The sequence below is a fragment of the Saccopteryx bilineata genome, chromosome 1 (genome assembly GCF_036850765.1).
Source record: "Saccopteryx bilineata isolate mSacBil1 chromosome 1, mSacBil1_pri_phased_curated, whole genome shotgun sequence".
NCBI lineage: Eukaryota > Metazoa > Chordata > Mammalia > Chiroptera > Emballonuridae > Saccopteryx > Saccopteryx bilineata.
In genome coordinates this window covers 348534624-348557564 of record NC_089490.1, presented here as the reverse complement: position 1 = coordinate 348557564, position 22941 = coordinate 348534624, and the positions used below count along the sequence as shown (strand labels likewise).

Here is a 22941-nt window from a genome sequence, read left to right as displayed (position 1 = left end):
GATGTGGACAAAGGGAAGGTAAACTCACTTAGACCTCAACATGATTTTAAATAAGCTAAAATGAGTGATGGAGAGTCAATAATTATCTGTGCCTCAGCTGCAGCAGCTGCAAGGGCCTATCACCCTCCTAATCCCATAGTCTCCTGCTCCGACAAACCATTCAGCACCAATAGTGGAATAGTAAGTACCCCCAGCCTAGTACCCTTCCAGCACTGTTACCCTAGTAGAACCTGTCCAGGCTCTCAGCTCACCTCCTGATCCACATCACCCCACCCAGACTCACAAGTTTCCTCCGAGCTTGTTGAAGGCACAGGCCAAAGCCACCACTTGGTCTGTGGCCCGGCTGATGACAGGGACACAGAGCATGGCCTGCAGCTCACAGCCCAACATGTTTTGCAACTGTTGTACATCCTCCTGCAAAGGGGAGTGAGTCAGAACAGGGGAGGAGGGAGAGAGTATGCTTCCTTCCCCCAGCCCTCCACCACACTCTGCAATAGGTTGTTTCAGGGACTCCTGAGGGGTGAGAAGTGCTTTGTGTTGGGGTGGGTTGGGAGAAAGTCCTGGGTCTTGTCTCCAACATTCGTAGGAGGTCCTGGCCCTACGGACTGGACAATGTGCTCTTCTTTTTGCCTCCTCCCCTGGTCCAACTAGGCCATGGCTTACCAAGGTGAGATCTTTCAGCTGGATAGACTCCTTGTCTCCCACCACCTGGCCCAGGCGTCCCATTGTCAACTGAAGAGTGAGGAGAGCTGAGTCAGGGCCCAGTTCAACCAATGTCAGGCAAATCTCTGACCCCACTCCTCCCCCAAAATCTGGAAGTTTCAAGAACCTTTTCATTCAATCCAAATGGTGGATGGAGTCAACACTGAGAAAGGGGGGACGGTGTTCTGCTCCTGACCAGAATGCCCTATGGAAAACTTTAGGGTCTCCCCTAACTAGGAAAGAGAAAAGCAGGCTCCAAGATTCTCATTGATTTCAATAGATTCTAAGAGAACCAAATCCAGAGACACCGCAACAGAAGTGAACTGGTCCCAAGTAAACCTTTCTGTTGTTGTATGAGATTTCTCCTAGTAGATTCTGATCAAGAGAGGTTGTGAGCACTCATAACATTTCTAAGCAGATCCCAAGATCCAGATAATTCCATCAGATTCCAAGAGATTCTAGCAGATCCCAGGCTCTCTGGGCAGATCCCAGGTACGCCTAACTTGCCTTGGCTGCTCCTGCAGACTTCAACAGAGGGGACCACGCAAAACTCACCGAAAAGCTGATCTCTTCCTCCAGCACTTTATCTCCAATGACCTGAGGCACAGAGGGGCGGCGACCCGTTAAGGATAAACAGGTTTTGCCCCTCGAGACCCGAGACCGGAGACCCGGGTCCCTCTCTCCATCCCACAGTGGACCTGGGCCCTCACCGTGCAGGAGAGCTGGAGATTGTCCTCGGACACCAGCAGGAGGCAGCAGCGGGATGCCTGCGTCTCCTGCTGCAGCTGAAAGAGAGGGGCAGAGCGAGCCGCTAACCGAGCGGCTGACCGCGGATCTGGGCCACCCCCACTCCCCACCTCGCCCTTTGAGTCTCTTCAGGTAGATGGAGGAGAGAAGAGGGGTGGGACATCGTAATCTGAACTGAGATGGAGAGTTCAAGGGGATGTGGGCCCCTGGAGGAGCACAGGGGGAGGGTCATAAGGACTCACGTATTGGAGGACTTTGAGCTGCAGGGAAGAGGCGTCCAGGTCGTAGAGTTTTCCTGCAACGCGGGGCGCGGATCAGAGGGCCTTTAATCTGCCCCAAGGTTGCGCCGCCTCGGATCCACCTGCCTGTGTCCGGCCTGCCCCTGGCCGCGCCCACCTCCTAGGCCCCGCCCCCTGCACGTTTGGCCCTGCCCCGCCCCAGGACCGGCCCCAGCCTGGTCCTCACCGCACAGTTGCAGGATCTTTCGGTCCTGGTCTGCATACACAGCCCCGCCCTTCTGGTCTTCCAACGTCCCGGCCGGGGGATTCTGGACCTCTTCCGGGGCCTCGCCGAGCCCGCGCCGCTGCAGAGCCTGCACCCTTCGCAGGGCCACCAGGGTCTGGGTAGGGCCAAACGGTCAGCTAGTCACTCCCCCACCGTTACCGCACTTGCCACCTCAGAGCTCTTCGCCTTTGCTCAAGCCATTTCCTATGCCTGCGGTACCCAACGTCCCCAACCCTGTCCCAAACAACTCATTCCTTAACGCCCCGCCCTCCTGTGGGCTCCTACTGCCTCTGGAGCATCCCTCCCTCCATGAACAGATATGTTCAGCATTTGTCCCCACTCCTAACCCCAGACTCTTCCAAGACAGGACAAGGTCAGATTTCTCTGACTCTAGCACCCACAGGGAATTCTAAGTCCTTTTTAAACTCACAACATAAAAGCTCAGGAAACAGCCTCAATATCATTATGTAGATTGTCCTTCCTAAGTACTGACAAGCCTTATCTCAACAGTACCCTAAGTAGGTCAGTGCTTTCCTTATTCTGATGTTCAGATGTGAAACTGATGCTCAGAGATGTTAAGTGATTTGCTCAAGGTCACAGAGCCCAAAGGTAGTGGACTGGAACCCAGATCTGTCCAGCTCCCTGGCCAGATCATCTTCTCACCCATTAAGATGAGGGTCTTCAGCAGCCCCCATCCTACCCCAGCCCTGCCCCCACTCACATGCTTTTCCACAGCTTGAAGGCTCTGCTTTTCACTATCATTCAGCTGGCCACAGTGCACCTGGAGGAATGTGACAGTGCGATTAGCTGTTACCTTCCCTAGCCTCCTCTCTCTGCCAGAGTGCCCTCCCCATGCCTGGTACACACCTGTCCCCACCAACACATACACATTCCAGTCTGTGGGCTTCAATGAAAAGCCTGTCCTCTGATCAAGTGCATGGCTCCAGGAAAAATCCCCTCCTCCAGGAAGCCTTCTAGGGCTAATCTAAATAAAAGTGGAACTTTTCTGATCCCTGCCTTTTCCATCACTGTTCCATTAACAGCAACATTCGGGTGTATAGTGAGGAAAGAAGGGCGACCTGGGACTCCTCTCCATCTCCCAGCCTGTGGAGTCCTTAAGGTCCTGATTTTAGAATCAGTGTTATTAGCCAAAGCTTCCCATCTCCATCCTGTCTGAGTTGGGATTTGAGCTGCCCCTAAGGCTGGGTAAAGGAAGATGTCCAACATTTATGATGTATCTGATATGCCTTAAGAACTTGGGAGGATGGATGAATAAATGGATGAATGAATGGAGTGGCAAAGGGCTTTGCCTTACATGTGATTCTCACCATCCAGTAAGGCAGGCTTCCACCTTGAAGATGAACCAAGGCCCAGAAAGGTTGAGTGACATGCCCAAGGTCCACAGAAGAAAGAGGGAGAGTTGGGAGAGAACCAACCACTCCCTCACCTTCTCTGCCCACACCTTACACTCTCCAGACCCACTCTTACCACCACCCACATTAACCTGTCCCTCCCCAACTTCCCTGCATGGCAACCATCAGTCCCCTCAGCATATCTTCCATACTCTGTGAAGTCCCTTCCTCCACCCCTGCTTGCGTGCTTGACATAAAAAAATGGGGGGGGCAGTTTAGGGACCACACATGCCCTGCTAGCAAAGCTCTCTACCTGCATCACCAGGTTCTGGGGGTGAATACTTAGAGCTGCTCATCACCTGCAGAGCACCCCACAGTGACCGCCCTGGGGTCCCCTCCTTTACCCTCCTTTCCCACTCAGCAGCTTCCTGCCTGTCTCTGCTCTAGGTCCTCTGCCAGGAGCAGATGGAGAGGAGGAGACCAGCAGGTTCCCAGGAAGCTCACATCTGCCTGGGGCGGGATGGAGCAGGGGATGCGACTGGGGGTGCAGAACCTCATACCTGAGGGAGAGGAGAAGGCAGACTGGCTAGAGGGGACTTAACGACTGGAGCGCAGAGGGGGAGGGCATCTGGAAGGCTTCCAGCACTGGCACTGAGGCATGGGGAGGACAGTGGGGTCTGAAGAGAGGGGACACTGCAGGCAGGAGCTGTCCTGACAGTGAGGGTTGTAGCTGGCGTGAGGAGATAAGGATCTGGGCAGGAGAGGGGTCCATGGCGCTCCAGAGGGAACGGCCTTGAGTGCCAGGCTAAGGAATTGGACTTTAGCTTGAGGGCCATGCCTGTGGGGTGTAGGGTGAATTGAAGGGAGCAACACTGAAGTCCGGAAACCTGGACAGGGTCAGGGTAGTATTGAAAGTTAAGCTGTGGCTGAGACCCCATCTATGGCTCCCATGGGACAGGGAGTTGAAAGAGGCTGTGGCATGGTTCATCTGCATGTGGTTTAAATAAATAAAAATTAAAAAACATTTTGCTGTTTAAAAACTATTCTTTTTCATTTTGCAAGAACTAGTTCGAAGTATGCACACTGAAATCCTAGTGTTGGCATTTTGCTGTTAGTAGATGGGGGCGGACGTCTACTTGTTCCTTCCACCTACACTCATCTCTCAGGAAAAGGGAAGACTGGGACCCCTCTAGGTCTATGAGGGCAAGCAGTTCCTGAGCTGCCAAAACAGCCTGGTCCCAGGCATAGCCAGGAGACTGAACGAGAGCCTCAGAAAGCCAGGGGAAAGGAAGAGACTGTGGAGCCCTCCATTCCCTGGACCTCCCCCCGCCCCAGGACACACTCCTGGGCTGCCTCACCCCTTCCTCACCCAGCATGTGCTCAGACAATCCACTCTTTCATAAAGACCCTCAGTGCCCCGCCACACAGCCATACTCACACTCGCTCTCCCATGGAGATACTCATGATGCAGTCGCCAACTCAAAGACATCCGCAAACCCACAGTGTCTAACACAATCCACACATGCACATTCATAACTGTACATAGAATACTTGAGTTTGCATACCCGAGACCCAGGCACACACTTCCGTTTCCCCCATATGCAAACACATCGTCAACAATACTCACACATGGCTTTATGCTCACCAACAGAAACACACACCAGCACCTATTCTTGCTAATCAGGAAGCTTGTCTGGGGCCGTGGCAGCACTCAGTGGTGAGCACTGGGGCTATGAAGAGAGTTGAGAACCCAGCACAGCCCCCACACCACTCAGCCTCACCAAGTTCAACATGGCTGATCCCCATGTAAGGAGCTAGCATGGCTGGCACAGCTGGGGAGAAGCGTGGGCACACATCACACATCAAACACCAGAGACTAAGTGCCACCCACTCCTCAAAGGGACTTATTATCTCAGAACTGAAGAACAGAGCCAAAGACTCTTTCCACACCAAGAATCTGTAATCAAGGTGCCTGGCGCTTCAAGCTGCAGAGGCCCGAACTCATCCCTGCAGCCCTGCCCGGACGGCATGTTTCTCAGAGCCTTCCACTGACCACATTGCCATCAGGCTCCAGTATTCCTTGCAGGGCCCCCGGCTTCCCTGCTTGCACTTGCCATCATTTGCCATTCTATCCCTATTTTGCCCCCTTGTTTGTCTGCCTCCCCCGCCCCTCCTGACTGTGGTCTGGGGGAGCAGGGCCTGTCTGGTCTGCCTCTGTCCTGGCTGTGTTTGTGGCACCCAGCACACAGTGCCTGGCACTGCTTGAGAAATATGCCTTCAATTGATGGATGGGTGGGTGAATGAGTACCTAGAGCAGAGACTCAGAGAGAGGAATGGGGCTTGTTGGGGAAGGAGCTGGTGAGTCAGCCCTCCCAAAACATCTGCCCTCTGGCACCCCTTGTATCCCCTGTACCCTCTGCCCTTGGAATCCGGTAGCAGCTGGAAGGTGCAAAGGCTGCCTGAGCTGCCTCTGGGAGGATGTGGGATCCTTCAGCCTGGGGAGCACTGGACTGGAGCAGTGGGACAGGATCTGCCAGACATGTCTGCCCTGGCCAGAGGGCTATCCTGAATAATCCAAATACCTTTCAAGAGTTCTTCACTGACAGGGGTGTTTGAGAAGGTGAGGGGACAGCTGTCAGGAACTTCTCCTAGTACAAAGTTCCAGGTACCAGCATGCGCAACAGCCTGCACCCCACACCTCAGCCCTGCCAGGATCATACTCTCCCCAACACTCCACCTCCCTTCTCCCCACCTTGCCTTTGCTCATGCTTCTCCCTCTGTCTGGAATGTCCTTCCCCTTATTCTCTGTCTGTTGACCTCCTATCCATGCTCCAAAGCCCACTCAAATGCTACCTCCACTGGGAGGCACTCCTTGCTCTCCAGCCTCTGCCACCAGAGCACCTGCATCTTTTCCTCTGGCCAGTAGAGGTCTGAGGGTGTCCCCGCCTTCCTCCAGCCTGAGAGCTTCTAGCTGGCAGAAATGGGTCTGACTCCCCTCTATGCCCTGGCACGCAGCCTGGAGCAGGACCCAGAGCAGAGTTTTGTGGGAGTGAGTTAAATTAAAGTAATCTGACCCCACCCCTTCCCCAATGCACAACACACACATATGCACATGCCTTTCTCCCCCAAGAGAAGGCTGAAGCCTGGACTCCTGGCCCAACCTGAGGCAAGGTGACCAGCAGTCATGGCAACCATCCTCTTGCCCACAAGATGAACAGCCTTCCAGAAGCATTCCCCTTAGGGGAGTTGTTTCTTTTCTGACCCAGTCCTCACAGCCCCAACACAGGAAGTTGTCCTCAGGCACTTGACACCCCAGACCCTTTTCCTTCAACAAAGAGGGGCGACCTGAGCCACCACCTCCCACCTCTACTTCTGCATGTTGTCCCTGGCCTTGGTCCTCTTCAAAGAGACCAGCTCTGGCACAGATTGGGACGGAAGGAGGGAGGGAAGCAGCACTCAGAATTCTGTGCCAACAGCAGATCTGTTCCCTGCAGGAGCACACGCTGGGGGGCGGGAGGAAAAGGGGGACGTGTCTTCCTCAGTCAGGCAGATGGGACGCTGAGGAGACCGAGCCAAGTACCCCTCCTTCCTCTCCTCTCCTCTCCCCTCCTCTCCCCTCCTCTCCCCTCCTCTCCCCCCAGCACCCCCCACTCCCACCGCCCTCCCCCTTCAGCAGCTCCAGAAAGGTCAGGTGCCTCAAAAACCTTTAATTCTGTTTTAATGAGCTCCAAGGAGTCCATGGGCACACCAAGGCCAGCTCATTTATATTTCTGCACACCAAGTCTGCTTCTTATTGAGGTAATGGCGATTTGGGGGTGGTAACCCTTCTGTTCCTAGGATAGGAAAAAGACTTTGAAGGCCCCCCTCCATATGGAAAAGAACCTGGAGAGGGACAGAACCAGGACCCGCAAGGCTGGGCCAGCAACTTCATCCTGCCCACTCAAGGTGGGGCAGGGGGGTGGGGTACAGGGAAAGGTTCAGGCTTCTCTCAGACCCCCATTTTCTAGAATTCCAGCCCAGCCTGCTGCTCTCCACACACACACACACACACACACACACACTTCCATCCCCGCTCCCTCCCCTGCTCTCCTCTCCCCCATCCCACCACACCAGGGCTCTTACCAAGATGACAGCTGCCACAGCCCCAGCCTCCTTGTCCACCAGCGGTATGACCAGCACTGAGGGGGAGAGGGCAATGAGGTGGTCCTGTGGGGCCAGTGCGGCTCAGAGATCCTGAGCCAGAGCCCAGGGAGGGAGGCAAAGACAAGACAGAGAGAGGCTAGGACAAAGACACAGAAAGACCCGGAGACCCAGAAAGACAGAGAGGGGGGTCCTGAGGCGGCGACAAAAACAACCACAGCGATGACCCCTGCATGGAAGGAAACCCCTCACTTGGCAACCTTCTTGTGATCCTCCCAGCAACCCTGAGAGGGAGGGAGGCAGATGAGGCTGAACACCCCTATTTTACAGATTGGGAACCTGAAGTCCAGAAAGGGGAAGTGACTTGCCCAATATCACACAGCAAGTCAGGTCTCCTGACTCCCAGTCTTGTGCACTTTCCACATCGAGACAGAGGACAGAGACCTAGAGAGACTGAAACACGAGGCAGAGAGACATGGCGGAAAGGGGGCATGGAGAGAAAGAGAAAGAAAAACACAGACAGTGACAGAGAGAGCATGGCAACAGCACAGCCCACCAAACAGCAGGCACAAACACATTATCACTGCGGCTAACAGGCCACCAAACCCTAGCATGTGCAGGCCCTTAACATGCGTTATCTTATTTGCTCCTCCTCACAACACCCCCTCAAGGTAGATTCTATTGTCCCCATTTTACAGATCAGGAAATTGAGGCTCAGGGAGGTTAGTAGCACAACAGAGAAAGAATTAGATGGAGGGATTGCTACAGACACAGAGTAAAAGAAAGAAGGAGATCAAGAGATGAAAACAGGAGACAGGCATGATCTGGGAAGCAGGGCCACAGTCCATCCTTGCCGATGCCCAGCTTCCAGCCCTTACCTTGGGTGCCAGGAGCCAGTGGGGTCGCTAGCTTGGCCAAAGGCTTTCCGGGCAGGTCTGAGGGTCCCAGTCCATTGCAGCTCAACCACTTCTGGGAGATCACAGCCTCTCTGAAAAAAGAACCCGATCCCACCTCTTAGCCCCTGGGTCAAAGAGCACATGCCCCAGCCCGAGGACACACGCAGGCAGCCCCTGCACATCTGCAAGGATCTGGACAAGTTGACCCGCTGCAGGATGGACATGAGAAGGGCAAAAATAAGAGTCGGGAACCCAAGTCAGCCACAGTGTGGCCCCCTTGCTGGTAGCAGGGGCCGGCACAAATCTTCAGAGTAAGGAAAGAAGAGCATGGAGCTGGGCTGCCTGGGTTAAAACTTACCATGGCTGCTGACCTTGGGCCAGTGATCTAACTCTCCGAGCTTCCCAGATAATCATCATTACTAAAGTTTGTCAGATACTCCCTTTATGCCATGCACAGTCCAAGCAACTTACATAAATGAAGCCAACAATCCTCTGAATTAAACGTTATCATCTGCATTGTCAGGTGGAGGAAACAAGGTGCCAAGAGGTCAAGGAACCTGTCCGAGGTCACATGGCTAAGGAGCGGTAGAGCAGGGATTTGAACTCAAGCAGCTGACACCAGAACCCATATTCCTGACTAATATGCCTGAACCTTCCTAAAGACCCAAGAGGGTGTGAGCCTCCAACAGGGAGTTACCGTGAACGCTGAGGAGGCCAAGGGCGTAGGTGTGATGGCGGAAACGAGAGGCGGCTGTGGGAAGAATGAGTTTCTTTCTGCCCTCACCACACATGCCATCCTCTCCCCCACCCTCCAACCAGCCTCTGGCTCTTCTTGTTTAATTAAGTGCCTGATTTTTCACCAAATGTCACTCCTGATGATTAATTGTGTAAGGTTCCTCATCTCACTCATGCTGCCTCCACTTAATTGTGTTTGTAGGAACTGCTTGGTCTAGCTAGAAGAGAAACTTGGGGGGGGGGGGGCGGGGGGCGGGACTCGTGTGTGTGTGTGTGTGTGTGTGTGTGTGTGTGTACGTGTGTGTGTGTAAATCAATAAGAGGAGCACAGCAACAGGTGAATGAAGAAAAGAGAGTGGGTAGCCTGCAAGTCTCCCAGTCAGGAAATAACAGCAACTAGAGAAATCAAGGACCAAAGGTTGAGCATCTTAGTCAGGTAACATGGCCTTCTGAACCAGACCTGTTTGCTCCTGGGCCCTGGTTTGGAATCTGTCTAAGGCTCCAATGTGCTGGGCTCCAGTTCTGGCTGTGACTGTGCCAATCACTCCAATGAAGAACAGGAATCTAGGGTGGCAGGAGGGCAATGACAGCTATATTTTCTGATGACTAAATTGATAAAGGGTGGGGGCTGGCCTTGGTGACCCTCAGCCAAACCCCCTTTGTGCCTGGAACAATCTGGTTATGGGGCAGCCACAAGGTGGCGCTGGTCCCTGCATTGCTGGTTAGTAGACTCAGCAGCGTCTTCCCATTGACCTCTGACTTCATTTTCAACCCCAACCCGGCAAGGCTGCCTTGACCTCCTCCCTTCCCCCTAAGGGACCCTGATGAAGGAATCTACTCAGCCTCCTTTCTCTTCTGCACAAAACTCCTTCCTCTCTGCTTATGGCCTTGTGACTCTCCAGCTCTCCCTCTCATGAACTCCAGGCACCCAAAGGCCTCCTGGAGGCTTGTCCTGTGTGTCCCTGAGATTGCCAAAAGCACTCAGTCCTAATCTGAACTTATCTTGCCACTGATACCCCCAAAGTGGCACAGCCATCCACTGGGTCCCTTGTGACTTGTCTGCAAACCGTCCTAGCTGCCTCCCTTTTCCTCACCTCCCCCAGCCAATAGGTAAGTCGCCTCCCGTGCACCTCTCAGGTCCCCTGCTTTCCATTGCCAAGCCACTGTCCAGCTCACACAGAGTCACCTCCCCCCTGACCTTGCAGCAGCTTCTTACTGAGCCTTCTGCCTCCTGTCCAGTTCCTTAAATCCATCCCCCATACTAGAACCAGAGCAAGTTTTCTCAACTAAATACCGATGGGAACATTCTACCTGAAGTCTTTCATTCTATGGAGTGTTTATTCTGTGGTCCTTCTGGGTCAGGTTTGGTATTGAGGACAGATGGGAAGAGGAGGCAGATATCTGCCTGACTCCAAGAGCCCCAGTGCCGCTCAGGGACTGGCATGCAGACCCTGCCTGAGTGCGGGGCGAGGGCTCTGACAAAGGGAGGAGGAGTGAGCCCCACCTACCCAGGTGCAGTCAGGCTCGGGGTCAGAGAAGGCTTCTTAGGGGAGGGGCCGCCTGAGCTGTGTCCTGAAGCACAGCAGAGGTTAATAAGGCAGACAGGAAGGAATGTGCAGGCAAAGGGAACTAACTGTGTGTGCACAGGCCTGGAGGAGAGAAAGATGTGTGTCTGCGGACAGTCCAACTGCAAGGAGTTGCTGTGGCAGCAGAGAGCAAGGCTGGCGTGGGCCAGGGCCCTGAGGAGCTGGGCTAGGTCCTGAGGGCAGAGGGAGGCCCCGAGGGACATCAGCAGGAAAAGGTAAAGGTCAGGTCTGACTGCTGGCTGCTGGCAAAAGGTTCAACTAGACGGAAAGAACCTGAGACAAGAAACCCCATCTCAGCGAGCACCCCAGGGTCGCAGTGGTCCCTGGACAGCAGAGGAGAGGCTGGGCTGGGCCATGTCAACTTTGACTGGGCCTCAGTCGCCCACTGAGCGCTGGTGCCTCCAAGGATCCTCAACCCTCAGGAGTCCCCACCTTGGCACCTGGCTCACACACACCCCATGGCCCGAGACAGGCCATGCTCACCTCAACCCACCCCGTCTGAGTCCTTTTCCTCTGCTGCACCTTCCCAGAACTGCTGTCCCCACCCCACATGGGCATGGGGCTTACTTCACACTCCCAGCTGGTTCTCTCCTCAACTCAGAGCCCCCGATCTGCCTGCTCCTTTTCCCTCCTGACTCCCCAACTCCTGCTCTCTCACCAGGCTGACGCTGGAGGGTGAGGGGGCTTCCCACCCCGGGGCCAGCTGTCCAGGTTGAAGGCTAATGACTCAGTCCCAAGAGCCTGGGTGGTCATGATCTGCCCCACTGAAGATAAAGACAGATGGGCACAGAGTGGAGAGAGGAATGGGTGTGGATTTATGGTCGTTTTATTCCTTTAACAACTATTTGTTTAGTGGAAAGAGTAGACGGAAAGGCTTTTTGTTGGTGGGGTCAATGGCCTGGAAGGAGCAGGGTGTCCACACCCCCTTCCACTCTTCTGAGACCCTTCTTTGGTGTGACCCCTAGCCTCTTACCGACACCACTCCTCCCAGCCTCAGCCATGCTCTGACTTTTCATCTCTCTCGGTGACAAATCATAATTCAGGTCAGGACCTGGGTCCTCCTCTCCTTTCCCCTCTCCCAGAATGTGAGACACCAGGAATATCCCTGTGTCCCTTGAGACAAATCCGAAAGGCAGACAGATTCTGCAGTGAGAGGGGACTGCACTCAGAGGAAAAATTTCTCAAGGCTGGGCTCGGGACCCCTAAGCAGTAGTGGAGATAGACAACCAGCTGGGGCTGGGGCGGGTGGTGTCTTCATTGCAGCTGAAGGGCCCCAGATTTCACTGCACTCAGCAGTGGTAATCAAAGGCTTTAAGATGGCAGGAGACATGATAAGAAGAAGGTGGCAGGGCTGGGGACTGAAATAGGCTGGAAGGTGGGGGGGCACAAAGAAGGGGAAGATGATGCCTACTAGCAAGGTCCTCACTCTGGTGCCACTCCAGGATTCTGTCCCCTCCGGCCCTGAGGCCCCTTGCAGCCGTGGAATCCAGAGCTTGACAGATGTCCCAGTGTCTGATCCTATCATCTCAGAACAGACTGAGGCCCAGAGAGACAGCATGAGATGGTCACTGCAGCCATGATTTTCTGGATCCCAGACCTCCCAACTCCCAGCCCAGGGTTCCGCTTGCAGACAGACTCACTATGGTCTGGACACCTTTTCTGAAAACTGGCTCTTCCTTAGTGCCAGGGAACCATGGAGCGGGCCGCCTAGAGGGCCTCTGTCTGGGCCTTGGAAGAGAAGTGAAATGTGGGCTGTCTGAGATGGAGACAGCAGGGAAGGACTCTGCAGAGGGGGAGAGAGCACATCAAGCTCAGGAGGCAGGAAACCCGGAGCACACTGGGGCGGGGGAGGGACTAACGCTGCGCCTGCGCACCCGGGGAATGGTAGGGGCACTGGCAGGAGGGCTGGGGAGCTAGTGACCCCGCACAGCCCCATGACCCATCTCCACCCTGCCTCCCCACACCACCCTCAGCCCATTCTCCGCCTTTCCTCTTGGCCCTTATCTGTCTTTATGACCCTCCTCCACGTCACACCTGCTGCTGTTTGCCAGCCCTCCAGGGTTTCCTGGAGGTGCGCCCCCTGCACTGGGCACTACCAGAGCCTCTGGCTCCACCTCAGCCGGGGCAGGCGCCTTGCCCTCCTGTTGGGGCCAGTGCCAGAGGTCACCCCTGAAAGTACCCAACCCCACCCATTTTCTAGAAAAAGAGACTGAGGCCAGAAGGGAAGTAACTTTCTCACAGTCACCCACAGAATATATTGGGACTTGGGTCCACCAGCAATCCCTAAGCTCCTACTGTGTGCTGGGCACCGTGACAAGCACACCTGTCTGATTTCCATTCCAGTTCTCCTTCCTCCTCCACATACCCATGGCTCAGCCACAGTGGAGGAGGTGGGCTCACCACCCGACGTAGGGGTGGGCTGCACATCTCACTCCCAATCCCAGACTGAATGAACTCTGATCTCCATGCCTCATGAGTCTCCCTTCCCCTTCACCCCGCTCCAGCCTTACCTCCCAGGACTCCTGAGATTTCTGAGCCCTGTCTCCCAGCAGGCACTGGCCTCTCTGTCTCCACTGAACTCTAGGGTAACTGCATTGAAACATTCATTCTTGTCTCTTTTTTCCTGTACTTTTTCCAAAGGCTTCACTGAGTCTGGAATGGTTGGGAGTTGAGGGATGCTGAAAGGATCTGAGCCCCTTCCAAGATTCCTGGACCGCAGACCCCCCGCCCCAGCAGCAGAAAGCCTGAGAGGAGTGTTTGCAGTTTTAAAAGGGCAGAGTCCACCTGCAGGATGCTCCCTCCACCTTCTGAGCCCAGGACCCTGTACCCGTCTCCCAGGAAGGCCTTCCTAGCCACTCTGAAGAAACTTCATGGGTAGGGAAAGCTCCTATTAAGCAAAGTTATTGAGAATTAGGGGTGTGGGTGCTGGTTCAGAGGAGAAAAGGGGACATTATAGCATTTTCCACCCTTAAGATTCCAAAGATCTTCCAGCCCTATCCTGCCATCTTGGAGGCCAGAGAGGGGCACGGCTTGCTTGGTTCATGCAGTCCTTGAGGGGAGGAGTTGTCACCCTCACCCACCCTGTGGGGAAATCGAACGGGAGGACAGGAGGTAGGGAGGCACTGAGGTTTTGGAGAGACGCACGCCCCTTCCATAGGGAAGGGCTAGGGGAGAGACAGCATCCAGGAACCCAGGGTTCCGAGCACCTAGACCACCAGCATGCCCGGCACCGGGACCAGCATCCAGGAACCCAGGGTTCCAGCACCTAGACCACCAGCATGCCCGGCACCGGGACCTCTAGCATCCAGGAACCCAGGGTTCCAGCACCTAGACCACCAGCATGCCCGGCACCGGGACCAGCATCCAGGAACCCAGGGTTCCAGCACCTAGACCACCAGCATGCCCGGCACCGGGACCTCTAGCATCCAGGAACCCAGGGTTCCGAGCACCTAGACCACCAGCATGCCCAGCACCGGGACCTCTAGCATCCAGGAACCCAGGGTTCCAGCACCTAGACCACCAGCATGCCCAGCACCGGGACCTCTAGCATCCAGGAACCCAGGGTTCCAGCACCTAGACCACCAGCATGCCCGGCACCAGGACCAGCATCCAGGAACCCAGGGTTCCAGCACCTAGACCACCAGCATGCCCGGCACCGGGACCAGCATCCAGGAACCCAGGGTTCCAGCACCTAGACCACCAGCATGCCCAGCACCGGGACCTCTAGCATCCAGGAACCCAGGGTTCCGGCACCTAGACCACCAGCATGCCCAGCACTGGGACCTCTAGCATCCAGGAACCCAGGGTTCCGAGCACCTAGACCACCAGCATGCCCAGCACCGGGACCTCTAGCATCCAGGAACCCAGGGTTCCAAGCACCTAGACCACCAGCATGCCCAGCACCGGGACCAGCATCCAGGAACCCAGGGTTCCGAGCACCTAGACCACCAGCATGCCCAGCACTGGGACCAGCATCCAGGAACCCAGGGTTCCGGCACCTAGACCACCAGCCTGCCCAGCACCGGGACCAGCATCCAGGAACCCAGGGTTCCAGCACCTAGACCACCAGCATGCCCAGCACCGGGACCTCTGGCATCCAGGAACCCAGGGTTCCGAGCACCTAGACCACCAGCATGCCCAGCACCGGGACCTCTGGCATCCAGGGACCCAGGACCACCAGCATGCCCAGCACTGGGACCTCTAGCATCCAGGAACCCAGGGTTCCGAGCACCTAGACCACCAGCATGCCCGGCACCGGGACCAGCATCCAGGAACCCAGGGTTCCAGCACCTAGACCACCAGCATGCCCAGCACTGGGACCAGCATCCAGGAACCCAGGGTTCCAGCACCGGGACCTCTAGCATCCCCGAAGAGCCGCGCTTTCCAAGGCCTCCATGGAGGGTGAGAATCTTGCCAGCCTCAGCTACCTGAAAAAGCCCCAGCCCTGGACCTCTTGGCCTCTGGGAAAGCTCTTTCCCAGGAGTGAAGCACTGCCTTCCAGGAACAGTCCCCCCCGCCCTGTGCCCACTCAGCCCCCAGACCGCTGGTCCTCGATGGCCCCGTGGGGCTCAGAAGTCAGTGAGCACATCCTCCATACCCTGCCCTCCTCTGGACCAGCACTGCTGCCTGTCAACACTTTCTCATCTGACAAGTTCCACTTCCCCTCATTGTTCCCTGAGTGGCCAGGAGCCAAGAGACCATGTCCCAGGCCTAGCTCTGTCTGACACTAGGTATGTGGTATTGGACGCATCTCATGATGTTGCTCTTCAGGAAAATAAGGAGGCTGAGTTCAATAGGTTCAGAGGTGTCAGGGGACCATCGGGCACTGAGCTCCGGGTCCTAAAATCAGTGATTCCAACATTCTATCATAATGAAAACAAAACCAGACACGTAGCATTCATACAGTAAGTGCTTTACATGTGTTAAACTAATTTAATTTTCCCAACAACCCTAGGAGATAAATACTATTATCACCATTTTACAAACAAGAAAAGCAGAGGCACAGAGAGGTTGAGTATCTTGCCTTAGGTTATACAGCTAGTAAAAGGCGAGCTGGGATTTAAACCCAGGCATTCAGGCTCCAGAACCCACAGCAGGACAGTGCCTCTGAGCTCTGTTTTCAGATACCCATGTACTCCTGCATTCAGTGATTCCAGCTCTGTGCTTCTGTGATCTTGTGAGAACCTTCCAGGTAGTTTTCCTAGCCTGCTGGGGTTCTAAATGATAAACTGTGGCCCAAGCATTCTGGGACTCAGTTCCAAGGAGGCTGCAGCAATTCAGAAGGGCTCTCTGGGAGAAAACCTACCAGCTGGCGCTTTCCCTGTGCCATCCACTCCCCCAACCCAACACAAGAGAAGACATTGCTTCTCCCTCTGTGCTGGAGTCAGTGACCCAGCCAAGGAACCCCACCTGGCAGGGAAGCTGAGGTCAAGGCCAGAGGGGGAGGGTCAGGACTGAGATCCTTGACCATGAGAAAGGGCAATAAGATGGAGACTGACTCACCGGACTTTCCCCTCCTGAGGCAACTCGTGGGGAGGGTCCTCACACAGCAGCCGGGACTCTCTGTCCAGCAAGTAGGTATAAACAGTCTCCTAAAAGAGAAGACACTTGTGAGACCTTGCCGAGAGGCCCTCCCAGTTGCCTGGTTCTGGCCTGTCCACAGGCCTAGGTGGCAAGGTCACAGACCCTATGGGAGTGAGCTCAGGTTTTTACTCCCCAGGTAACTCTAACGTGCATTCACGGTGCTAAAAATCCCTTATGAACTTACCACTTCACCTTCTCCTTTTGGAAGGGGTTGTGGGCAGGCAGTGGTCCATAATCCTGCCTGCTTTCCTTACCTGTCACCCTAAATCCGAGGCACTAGGGAAGGGGTCTGAAGGGCAGAAGCGGCAGACAAACCCCCACCCCCACCCCCACCCCAGGATGTTTCCTTGCTGTGGCTCCAGCCTCAGCAAACAATAACTGAGCTTCTACTCAGAGGCCTGCTGTAGGAGGGGCTCAGGATGCCCCAGAAGCTTCCCTCCTACCTCAGAGACACAAACAGCTCTACAAAAACCACACACTGACCCAAATTTGGAGGGCTTCCTGGAGGAAGTGACCTTAAAGCTGTAACTGAGTGGAAATTAGACTCATTCAGGGAGTGGGCAAGGCACAGGAGAATGGTTTCTGGGCTGAGTAGCAGGTGTGTAGGCATGAACGCACTGAGCACGGAACTGACAGCGAGGGTAGGGACACAAGAGGTGGACTTGGGGTTGGCAAGGGCTGATCTGGAAGGGCCTGTAAGCCAACCTACGGGAGGATGCCAGGGTCTGCTGCTGGCTGGAGGGGATGTGGGGTGAGCCTTGAAAGACAGGACCGATTTGTATTCTGGAATGACCACTTTCCAGAGTGAGATCAAAGCTTGTCAAATTGTCAACTTGTCCATCCACCCTTCCCAAGGGCCCAGAGCAGTCTCAGCCTTAGTACAAGGTCTTGGAAAAATCAGTTGCCTTCACTGACCCACACATGAAAATCCACATTCCTCCAGGCAGGACTGGCGGCTCGTAGGGATCCACAACCCACTCCCGTCTGCACAGCCATGCAGAGCACCTCCACTGCCCACACTGTGCACGACGAGGAAGACCCAGATGCCAGTGCTGTCATCAGAGCCACACCCCAGTGAGGGGGCATCCATGTGCCCAGCTAAGTATCCTGAGGGGTGTTGTTTTTGTTTTCTGGTGGGAGAATGGAGGACTCTCCTCTCTGCTGATGGTATGGGGGGGGGGCTTTTGGAGGAGGCTGGAGCTAGGTGTTGAATGAAGGCCCACCCTCAGCAAGTGTGGAATCCTTCTCAGCAAAAGCAGTTGCCTTTCACAACTGAGTCCATATCTCAGTAGTCACTCTTGTTGCCTTTGGCTGTCCCCAACCATCCCTCCCCTCTCAACCCCCAGGAGATGATCCAGTCCTCCTTCCAGAGAACCCAAGCCAGACATAGTATGGTGTGGGCTGGGGATGACAAAGACTGAGGGGAGTGAGAGGGGCAGGCTCAGGCAAGGCCTAGAGCCCCCTGCCCTCCTGGGTGAGGGTCCAGGCGGGGAGTTCAGGGATGAACAAATCAGTGGGAAGGGGGCCACCTACTCCTCATCTGTATCCAGCCTGGGAAGGGCCCGTGGGATTTGTCCCTAAGACATTAAAAAGACCCCACAGCACCCAGGGTCACACAGAGAGGCCTTCCCAGCAGAGAGAGGGGCTTATGATAGGGGGAGGAAGCAGAGAGGACAGCTCTTCACTTCATTTCTGGATGTCCATCTGTCTCCCACTCCCTTGCTCTCAGCTTCTGGGTTAAAATTAGCTGAGTTGATTGGAGAGAAGAAAGGAACTGTTTCAGACACATCAGCATCATCTGCATTTGGGGCTGCCTGCCACAATGGGCGCTGATGAGGAAGCCAGGTGCTAGCAGCTGCCTCACAGTGGGCGGGGGAGTGTTAGGAAGACCCTTCCCCCCATCTTGGGGCAGAGAAGACCTCCCGTCTCCTTACCCCTGTTCGAAGGGTGAGCCCTTCTTTGCAATCTAGCCAGAGTCAGGCTTCCCTAGCTCAAACATTCTCTTGAATGAGCCAAGGTAGTCATTACCCCCTGCTCCAGGAACCACAGCTGTCTTTCTAGCACCCGGCTTTGGCGATGCAATTAAAACAGTGCAGGGTATCTATGCTGGCACAACGAGGCACCCTGCTTGTGAAGGCCTGGTCAGTCACCTCCTCCTCCCCCTTACAGGGCAGTCTCAGTGGGGGGCTCAGGCAACCTTGTGGATGTTGATCTGCCCACCCTCCAACACCTCCTTTCCAGATGTGTCTCCACCACAGGCAAAATGTTGCCTCAGTCCTATCCTTCTCCAGGAGGATTTATTTTTGGGTGCCGACACACCACCCACTTCCTGCCAATTTCACGCTTAATAAAGCTCACTCATTAGCCTCCCTTCTGGGCTCTGAACTTCTAGGAAGTTTAGGAAGGAAGAGCTGAGGAGAGGAATGGGGGTGCTTAGGTGCCAAGCCCCATGTGTTCCTGTCATGCTGTGTGGCCTTGGGGAAAGCACCTGCCCTCTCTGGGACTCAGGTGGTTTATCCATCAAGCAGATTCAGACACAACTGGCCCCACAGGTGGGGAGGTCACCTTCTGAATTACCCTATTTCCTGGAGCAGAGGTTGCCCTTGGCTGGTATCTAGAGTAGAGTCCCCATTCCAGACTATGGGGACTCAGTTTAGACATCTCCTCCTCCAGAAAGCCTTCCATGCTCCTGAGGCTAGGTTAGACCTCCCTCTTCTGATTGATAGTCCTCTGCTTCCCTCACTCTGGCACAACACGACTCTGCTGCTTTGGGTCTTGAAGGCCAGTTTATCCATCTTACCACCTAAAGAATGGATGGTGACCATTGGAGCCAGGTTGGGGAATAGCCTCTGGCAGCTGAAGAGTTGCAAAATTTCCTCACCAAGACACTCTAGGCTTAGGCAACCATGGCAACCAGGTAACCATGGGTCCAGGCAACCACCCTCCACCCGTCACCATCTTCAATCTCATCCATGGTGTTGAATGGGTTAGAGAGAAGCTTAACGTTTTCTAGAGGTCACCTTGTCCAGCCTCCTATGTCCAGGCAAGACAACATAACTCAGCACAGATCCACTCATCAAGGCTGAGCACTGTTCCGGCACTGCCTGGATCTAGCATCAAGGACATGGTTTTGCCTGTCTGCTCTCAACTTCTGCTGTAAATATTCTGAGGCCCACATGATGCAACTATGTCCTAGCTGTTATCCTAGGTGAAGCCCTTCTGTTATTTGAGACAGAATCTTTTCAGTTAAGCTCGAAGGCCCTTTCTGTCTTAGACATTCCAGGATTCCTATGTAAGTTCATTCTTTAGGGTGTAGCTTTAGCTCTTCTCTTCCAGGAAGCCCTCTCCAAGCGCTCAACCAAACCTTTCACCTCCCCATGAGAGTCCGCTAGGCAGAACCCCGTCCTCTTCCTTCCTTCTTGACCCCGTGTGAGCTATAGCAAGGAGCTGGGCAAAGGCGGGGGGTGGGGCAGGGAAAATGTGGAGCCAGGCACCTACCACTTTGGGGAGCACAGCTGAGAGGGCCTCCTTGACAGCCCGGTGCAAGCCTGCAACGTCGATGACAGAGCCCAGGCTCAGCAAAGCATCCTGGAAGAGAGCAAAGGGCAGTGAGGGCCTTTGCCAGACAAGCCAGAACAGCCTCATAGGAGCACAAACTCCAAGATGAACCCAGAGCCCAAGGCTCTCACACATTGGAATCCCAGGATCTTAGGAATTCAGAATCCAACAAGTCTTAAGGCCCTTGAGTATCCAAGTCCATTCATCTAACAGATGGGAAAACTGGGGCTCAGAGAAGGCCCAGGGACCTAGTAAAGAACTCAGTGAGTGAAGAGGTCAATTCTAGACTAAACCACAGATCTCTTGCCCTTTAGCCAAGGACAACTCTGGCAAGTAGGAAAAGCATAAGCTTCTACATGAAAACAAAACAAAATAAGCAAACAAAAAAACCCCCCACCAAATTTGAATCCTAGATCCACTCTTTATTAGCAGTGCACTCCTTGGTCAAGTCATTGAGTCTTGGTCTTCTATCTATAAATTGGGGGCAACTATGGCCATCTCTCCCTACAGGTTGATATGAAGATAAAATGAAACTTAGCCTTACAAGGTGCCTCCCAGATTATCCACACAAAATTTAGCTGGGCTCAGCTAAATATCTGCTGAATCTGGGTCCTACTCACCTTCCCCAAGAGGGAGGTGGTCTCACCCAGTCTCATTTTTCAGGCTAATGAGGGGCTGGGTTGGGAATAGCAAGAGTCCAAGGGGTGCATGAGATCACAAAGTGGAAGAAACACAGTTGGGCCAGCCCCTTGTAAGACAGGACCTTGACTGCCTCACAGCGTCCCGTCCCAGGAATAGGCATCGTCCTTGGAGAGCCGGAACAGAAACAAGAAAGGTCCCTGCTTCTCACTGTATCAGCTTGGCCAGAGCCATGGTGATCAAAGAGAAAGGTAACAGAACAGGAGACCCAAGGCCAAGGCAGGATCATGACTCACACTGTTCACTCGGCTGTGCCCTCCCTGCTAGCCCTTGGAAGTTTTTTCTGTTATCTTCCCTGTGGATGGCTGGATCTGTGTTCAAAAAGCAAAGTAATTATCCATAGAATGAAGGAGACATGGCTTGACCCAATTCATGTAAAAGTGATATAAGTTTGGGGGTCTTAGTGGACCACAATCTCAGCAGAAACCTGTAGTGTGAGTGTGGCAGATAGTAAATTAAAATGCTGAAACCGCAGGCCATGTTGATAAAGATCTGTTAACCTGAATAGAGAAGGTGACAGCTACCTTACTCCTATGGTCTGATTACCATCCCCAGTGCATTGTGTCAAGATGAGGCTCAGAGTAAGGAAGGAATTGGAAACCAAGTCCTTCGTGTGACTAAGACTGAAGAACCTGGGGGTACCTAGCCTAAAGCAGAGCAGACCCAAGGATCTCAGTCTTCAATTCCAATCTCTCAGCCTGTCCTGTGCAGGGGGCTGGACTTTGTGGGAGAGGGTTGGATCTGTGGCCCCAGGAACAGCCTTGGAGACCCATACTTTTTCACAGGATGGTGCCCTGGAACCAGTGAGATGAAAGACCTTCTTCCAGGCAAAGCCATGCTGCCCAGGCAGAGGCCACCAGGAGAGAGGGAAGCAATGAGCTCCCCGTCCCTGAGGGAGTACAACAATGAGCTAAATGACTATTTTTCAGACAGGCTACAGAAAAGAGTCCTCACTGAGGTCCAGACTTCAGCTCCAGATTTCACACTTGCGTCTTCTTGGCTTCGGTTTCCTTGTTACCCTACTCCCTCCCAGTCCTGTGTTCCGGGGTGGGGGTGGGGCATCATGGCTCTCTCCCAGCATGCTCAATGGCATTGCTTTCCCAACCCCCAGCCTCCCTTTGATCCCTCTCACTGCTCAAGGATGAAGACACATTTTGATCACAGAGATATGTCTCTGCCAGGACAACAGAAGCTGCTGCTTCCAAACAATACAACCCCCAATCGGATCAATTGTCCTTAGGCACTCTTCATCACAAGGCATACCCCTCAGCACTACACATACCTGGCAGCCACGGGCCTTTGGCCTGCACAGAAACACCCCCACATGCCTTCAGACCCCCTCCTGGAACACACATGGGTGAAGCTATTTCCTTACAAATGCACAGGGCCAGGGCTCAGAAATACCTGCTCACAGGTAGGCTACTGTGTGGCCTTTAGAAGTCAATTCTGCAGACTAAAGACAGGAGGAAGAGCTGATGCCTCATTAATCCAAAAATAAAGTCTGCCAACCCATGCTCCTCAGACTGGGGTCCCCAAGGAAGGGTCCTAGAAGGTGGTGCTGGTTTAGATCTGCTCCTAGCTAGAGACAGAGATGTGGACAAGCTGACTACTGAGGGGCCCTGCCCTGCAGTTTGATATGTGTGTGCTGTGGGAAGTTGGAAGAGGGGGCCAAGGTGATACAGTAAGCCCTGATGTAGAGGAAGAAATTTTTCAAAGCCACAGGCTTGGGACAGTTAAGTGTCCCCATTTGACAGATGAGGACACTGAGGCTTAAAGAGAAGCAATGTCCCATCTGTGTACAGCCAGCCCATCAGGGCAGAGCCAAGTCCAGAACCCAAGTTTCTGGATCTCCAGGGCCTGTTGGGTGCTCCTGCTCAGTACCTGACCCCCAGCTCCCTCCTCAGGGGACTTAGAAAGAATAATCCGTCCTTTGTGCTGATTGGTGGGCTCCCGAACCTACCTTTTATATGGATTGGGGCAATTCCCTGACCCGTCCTTTACTGGAATTGGTGGGTGCTTGTCTGGCCTTTGTTCTGATTGGTCAGCTTTCTGTAATTCTTCTGACTGAGGGCAGGATAATGGCAGCGGGTTAGAAAGCTTGGGGAGAGTTGGGACAGCAGCAGGGAGGGAGCATCACATTCAGCCTGAGTGGGCTAGATGCAGACAGGCCAATGAAGCCCATGGCGCTCTGCTCGGCACACTGCTGTCCATCCACTTCCTGGCCCCGCCCTGTCCACACCTGGAGTGGGAGGTGATGGATGCAGGAGCTGCAGCTGGAAAGGGCCACTTCACCCTTGCCCTTAAAGAGTTAAGGCTTGCTCAAATGCCACCTCTTCCCTGAACCTTCCAGAGACCTCAAAGCAACATCACCTCCACTGCCTCAGCTCAAGGAGGAAATAGCTCAAGTTCCAAAGCCTATGAGATAGGGACTTAAAGAAGA

At 54.3% G+C, this 22941-nt stretch overlaps 1 protein-coding gene across 3 annotated transcripts in view; it reads right to left on the bottom strand.

Annotated features, from left to right (window-relative positions):
• PDE2A (phosphodiesterase 2A) overlaps positions 1–22941 on the bottom strand; it is a 96215-nt gene that overhangs the window by 12903 nt on the left and 60371 nt on the right. For all 3 annotated transcript variants that reach the window (XM_066250597.1, XM_066250600.1, XM_066250599.1), the window contains 11 exons: positions 19743–19832; positions 16164–16252; positions 8324–8433; positions 7428–7483; positions 2675–2734; positions 1915–2068; positions 1692–1744; positions 1413–1487; positions 1258–1299; positions 664–732; positions 284–414 (listed from right to left, as the gene is read on the bottom strand). In XM_066250597.1, the coding sequence (XP_066106694.1) occupies positions 284–414; positions 664–732; positions 1258–1299; positions 1413–1487; positions 1692–1744; positions 1915–2068; positions 2675–2734; positions 7428–7483; positions 8324–8433; positions 16164–16252; positions 19743–19832 (929 nt within the window). The remainder of the gene's footprint in view (positions 1–283; positions 415–663; positions 733–1257; positions 1300–1412; positions 1488–1691; positions 1745–1914; positions 2069–2674; positions 2735–7427; positions 7484–8323; positions 8434–16163; positions 16253–19742; positions 19833–22941) is intronic.